The following is a 6,002-nucleotide window of genomic DNA, read 5'->3' on the forward strand; positions in this document are numbered from 1 at the left end:
ATTTTCCTAATTTTTAATTGAACATTTTAGAGTCTATTTCAGTTGCTGACATAGCTTTCTTATTTTTAACTCCACTATACAGTTTTTCGACACAAGAAGGCTATCATATTGCGTCACCGCTACCTAATTAATATTCAAAATGAGCCTTCGCCATAGTAGCATTAGTAACGTTTACCGTAGCCTGTGTTTGCGGTGGCAATACATGTGAGGCTATATTGTGAAAATGACAACACAAATATGGTGAAACAATAAACAACAACTTTTAACCACTTTTGGAGTGTTCGTCATAAATCAACTGCTGAGGTTTAGGGCTTAGGATTTATTACACTCATATTAGCCTACACTCATTTACACTCATATTTACACGCATAAAATCTTTTTTTTTTTTTTTTGTCTCACTAATATAGCCTACTGTAATCAACATGACTGAGTGTCACAGCAAAGTAGAGAATAAAGAATATTCTGTTCAGATATCTTTATTGTCCTGGCATTTAGTCTCAGCCTACTACTTATCAGTCTTATTATCAAATCTATTGGGTCAAAACAGTATTCCTCCAAATCAAGTCAGTTTTTCACACTGACCCCAGGGAACTGAAGCTGTGATAGCAAGTCATAATAGAAAAGAAACCTTGATTGCATGAAAAAGGCCTTCTCCCGTGCGGCCTCATGGGATAGTAAAGTGTCCAGCACACTTCAGAATCTCGCCGGAAGAAGTAGGTCCACATACTTTTTGCTTAGCTTTTTATGAGTAGGCCTACTGTAAATTCAACATACTTCTTTTGTCACATACTATTTTTTTAGCTGCAAGTATAGGATTTCGGTTGCACACTAAACATATAAGAACCCATACAATTAAAAAAAAAAACATATAATAAAATGAATTTGCAAATTCACATTGAAAAAAGATAGCCTACATTGTGATTGGTTTAAAAAAATGATATGGTGTTTGTTATGCCATTATTTCATTATTGGAAATCAATTACATAAATAAACATGTAATATACATCTAATATTAGAATTAGAACTAATTTGAGTGTCATTGACTGTGTTCATTTATAGGTCTACATCAATTCAAACTAAATAGACTGAATAATGCATGAACTTCTCATTCCCAAAACAGTCCCATCACAGTCAGTGCTACATCAACATGACCTCCTTAAAGGGACAGTTCACAAGGGATTGAAACTTGTCTGTCCAGAAAAGTTATTAAAGACATTGTTAAAATAGTTCAAGTGACACAGTGGCTCAATCTTAAGCTTATCAAGTGACTAGAATATTTTTTTGCACTCAAAAAATAAAATAAATAAATAACTGTATTCAACTATTCATTTCCTTCTGTGTGGGCCTCTGACGTGAGTATAGAACAGCAGCGCCTCTGTGTTGTACGTCACACGTTGGCTCACTATTGTCCGACGCTGGTCACTTGTGAGATTCAATCGCTTAGAAGCCTATGGAGGAGTGATCCATCTCTCAGATTTAATCAAAAATATCTTAATTTGTGTTCCGAAGATGAACGAAAGTCTTACGGGGTTGGAACATGAGGGTGAGTAATAACTGACAGAATTTTCATTTTTGGGTGAACTTAATATTAAAAGTCCAACAGTTTTATACAGTGTGGCCTTTGAGAGGCCTCTCCATCTTCACTATGCTTGGATCACACTCCAACATCTCTCGGATCCATTCGTCATTCAGTGCACCTTCAATGAATTCATCTTGGCTGATTATGGCTATAGAAACGGAAAGACAAAAAAATGACATAACTTTCTGTAAACTTTTATTTGCGCTGGTACAGAAATTGTGGAGACTTCGAAATGACTTGAGGTACTTCAATGAGATAGCAATGTACCATTGTTATCTTTGTCCAGCCGTACAAATATCCTATTGGTGCACTCTTCTGCTGTGAGCGGGTTAGGTTTGGTCAGTGATGCTGCGACGCTCATCTTGTACACAGCCTGAGAACAGCATTTAATTGTGATTATATATTGCCCTCTAGTGGGCAAATCCGGAATCGAGTAAACAAACACCATTTCGAATTTGATTTGATGGTAAAATCAAATTAGAATAGCATTAGCAAGTAATGGAGTTTAACTATAATCACTTACTTGCATGATTTCAAGCATTTCTGACCGTGTGATGGCTCCATCTTTATCTTTGTCGTAGAGTTTGAAGGACCAGCGCAGTTTCTCCACCGTTGTGCCCTCGATCAACATGCTGATAGCTGTCACATATTCTCTGAAGTCCACAACTCCATCCTGTTAGGTGGCAATCATATTCACACTTTTTAGACAAATGATGAGAAATTGTGGAGGAGGGAAAAGCATTTTTGTTAGGATTTGGAACTAATCTTGTATCAAATTCTCTTAAAATTATATAGCATAAGAGTAGCCTGCAGAACGCAATTGTAATAGCTCATAACATAACATGCTTGTTTTTTGTTTGTTTTTTTTCAACATGTGTTCGAATATTTTTTGGGTCCACTTTTCTGACAAACATAAACCATCTTATTAATTTTAAAAAATATTATGCTCTGTAAAAAAGCACAAGAGCCAGTAGCCTGTCTATGTCGTGCATGTCTCTTTGTTACACAGGTCTCCTTTTACAAGTGAGCATGCATGTTTTGTAAAGGCAGTGTGAAAGATGATTCTATTTAAAACACCAGGCTTAAAACATCAGATGTGTCAGGCCTTAAAGCTTATTTGGTTTTGAGCTGTGTAATACCCCATTGTTATCTAGTGTGCGGAATATCTGCTCTGCATACTCCGCTGACTCTTTTCCCACGGTTCCATTGCAGAAATGACGTCGGAACTCATGAAGGGTGATCAGTCCACTGGGACACTCATTCAGGAATTTCCTGCCAGACATAAGCACAAAGTGGACACATTTTATAAAATATTTAGGGTTTTTTTTGTATATGTGTATATATATATATATATATATATATATATATATATATATACACACACACACACACACACATATATATATATATATATATATATATATATATACACACACACACACACACACACACACACACACATATAGCCTATATATATATATATATATATATATATGACCTGAATGAAAGGCTCATTAATATGCAGATATTTTTCTCTCTCAGGTGAGAATCACCTAATTATACATGATGGGGTTGTGCTATGAGAATGAAAAGGCAGGATGATTTTCAGCTTATTTGAAGAAAAAACTCTTGGCAATAACATCCATTAGTCAAAAGTCTTGTGGACACATATTTAGTATGTGTTTTGTGGCCTTATTTCGGAAACTTTCAATTTTTTGTTTTTTTCAATAACCACGCATAAACAATATTCTCTCAAAAATAGAAACAAGTACATACATGTTGCTCACATATTCTGGTAGCTCTGTTTGTGCTAAATATAGTGCAATTTCACCTGTGCCATTAACATGTTTATAAGCAAAAGAAAAAAAGCACAAATGTCGGGGCAGGTCAAACATCTCAAGGACCCCAAAAACAACTTAGACCCCAGAGGGTTAAAGGTATAATCCAGTTAAAGGTATATTAATACAAAAATAAGAACATATAGTATAATACTTAAAGTGCAGAAATAATATATAAATCGTAAACGACAAGTTAAGTTCATTTAAAAGTAGGCCTATACAATTCTTGCCTAAACAAGTAACAGTATAAAACTACTAATATACGTCAAAGTGTACTTTCATTAATTAAAAAATGTGGAACAAGTATTCATTTAAATAATCAGTATATCTATAAGTTCACTTGTAGTTGCAGTACAAAAAAACTATTATATATATATTATGTAAAGTAGTAATGAATAGCACTGACACATGATAACTTTAAGACGCTGTGTTCGGTCAGCATGATTTCTAGAACAAAGCAACATTATGAACGATTAAAAAAAAGCAATGGTCTTACACACACCATGAACTGAAATGTTCCAGGAAAAAGACTGGCTACAGTAACTCGGAATTAAACAAGCAGATGACCTACTTATGCTGAGATAGAGTTTATTGGGTTTTACAGTCATGGTTGGCATTTTATGGCCTATATAATACAAATCTTCAGGATGACCCATTCTACAGCTGTGTAATTACTCTCCAATAATAAAAACCCAGAATGGGGTCGGGGTTGTCTTGTATAAAAACATCTCAGATGACATGCATGTATCCTATTTTCCCCTAAAGACCAGCTGCTGTCATAGTAGTCACCTAGTTAATAATTTGCAAACTTACCTGAACCATTCATAAAGCTCGGTGACGTAGGTACCACCTTTTCTGCAGGGTAAGGTTGCAGTCTGTCCCATCTTTATCAGTGCAACAAAATCAACAAGGGCAGAGGCGCATATATACGTAGCAAAGCCCAGCTTACTTCTCTCTTACTTAATCATTCTTACCAAGACCCTTCTGCATCTGTGAAATTAAACTAAAGTAATCTCCCTGCAGGAGGGCCACAGGCAGGTGAGTGACACACGTTAATGACCTCAAAGACACACAGTGACACTTGAAATCCACTAGCTTCTCCAGCAGCAGTTGAGGATTATGCAGAACATTATATAAAACATTATTTATTTGCAGCTACATTTTTTATTTGAAGCATCAAGTGTCAGTTGCTTGTGAGCGGACTTGTTCTGGTGACCTAATTAACAGTAAGGGCCATTTTGTTGGGCAAAACTTCATCATTTGAGTTAGTATTGTTCTCACAATATGCTCAACAGCTTAAACAAGAAGTGTGAAGGTGCAATTTGAATGTGCTTTTGTTTTTCCATCTGGAAAAAAATGGAATGAGAGGAAGCATATTTTGCTGAAATGTAATTCAAAGATATTGGAGGAAAATCATTAGTCAAGTGCTGATCCAATTTATTCCCTATATAATAAACAAACTATTATGTAAATGTGTCAATATTCATTTAAAATTAATAACATTTTAAATGATTACATTTCAATTAAGTTCAGCCCTAAATAAATAAATAAAATTTATATTTGCATCAAAATATGATATATTGAGAAAGTATAGACATTTTTTATTTCCCTAAATCAGTCTTTTCACACTTTTCTATCATAATGTACAGTGGAATTTCTGTGATCTCCAAGCTGAATTTTCAGCATCATTACTCCAGTCTTCACTGTCACATGATCCTTCATATCCAATCAATCTAAAATTCTGATTCGTACAGAAGCGTATTGCATTCACTTGAGGAATCAAAATCTACTCTGTTTTTCTGAATTAATAAGTAAATTATCTTAGAATTATGAGATAATTTTTCATGGAAAAAGTTTTTGCGTTTTTTCTTGATTAATGAATTAATTATCTCAGGAATTTGAGAATTTTTCATGGAAAAAAGTTTTTGCTGTTTTTCTGAATTAACGAGTTAATTATCTCAGAATTATGAGATAATTTTTCATGGAAAAAAGTTTTTGCTCTGTTTTTCTGAAATTGATGAGTTAATTATGAAATAATTTTTCATGGAAAAAAGTTTTTGCTGTTTTTCTGAATTAACGAGTTAATTATCTCAGAATTGTGAGATCATTTTTCATGGAAAAAAGTTTTTGCTCTTTTTTTTCTGAATTGACGAGTTAATTATCTCAGAATTGTGAGATCATTTTTCATGGAAAAAAGTTTTCAGAAAAACAAAGCAATATTTTTTTCCATTAAAATTATCTTGTAATTCTGAGATAATTCTGAGAAATTGAGATAATTAACTCGTTAATTCAGAAAAACAGTCGATTTTTTTTCAAGTGAATGCAATACGCTTCCGTAGATTTGATGCCAACATTTATCATTCTAAATGCTGAAAACGATTGTTATTTAATTTTTTTTGCAGAAACTGATACATTATTTTTCAAGATTCTCTGATGAATAGAAAGATTTAAAAAAGTTGAAATTGAATGCATCCTCCCTGAATAAAAGCATCAATTGCATCTTACAAACAGTACTGTTTAAACATACAAGCAAGTGTTTCAATTTTGCATTAGCAAGGGATTTTCAACAAATGAAAGACCAAGAC

At 33.7% G+C, this 6,002-nt stretch overlaps 1 protein-coding gene across 1 annotated transcript; it reads right to left on the reverse strand.

Annotated features, from left to right (window-relative positions):
* Positions 1-81: 81 nt before the first annotated feature.
* LOC120462098 (guanylyl cyclase inhibitory protein) lies at positions 82-4,304 on the reverse strand. Its single transcript, XM_039650567.2, has 5 exons — positions 4,231-4,304; positions 2,719-2,851; positions 2,103-2,252; positions 1,847-1,952; positions 82-1,727 (listed from the first exon to the last, which is right to left on the reverse strand). The coding sequence occupies exons 1-5, from the start codon at positions 4,299-4,301 to the stop codon at positions 1,606-1,608; spliced, it is 582 nt and encodes a 193-aa protein (XP_039506501.1). The 5' UTR covers positions 4,302-4,304; the 3' UTR covers positions 82-1,605.
* Positions 4,305-6,002: the final 1,698 nt, after the last annotated feature.

The sequence above is a fragment of the Pimephales promelas genome, chromosome 10, assembly GCF_988280905.1.
Source record: "Pimephales promelas chromosome 10, fPimPro1.hap1.1, whole genome shotgun sequence".
In the NCBI taxonomy this organism is placed as follows: domain Eukaryota; kingdom Metazoa; phylum Chordata; class Actinopteri; order Cypriniformes; family Leuciscidae; genus Pimephales; species Pimephales promelas.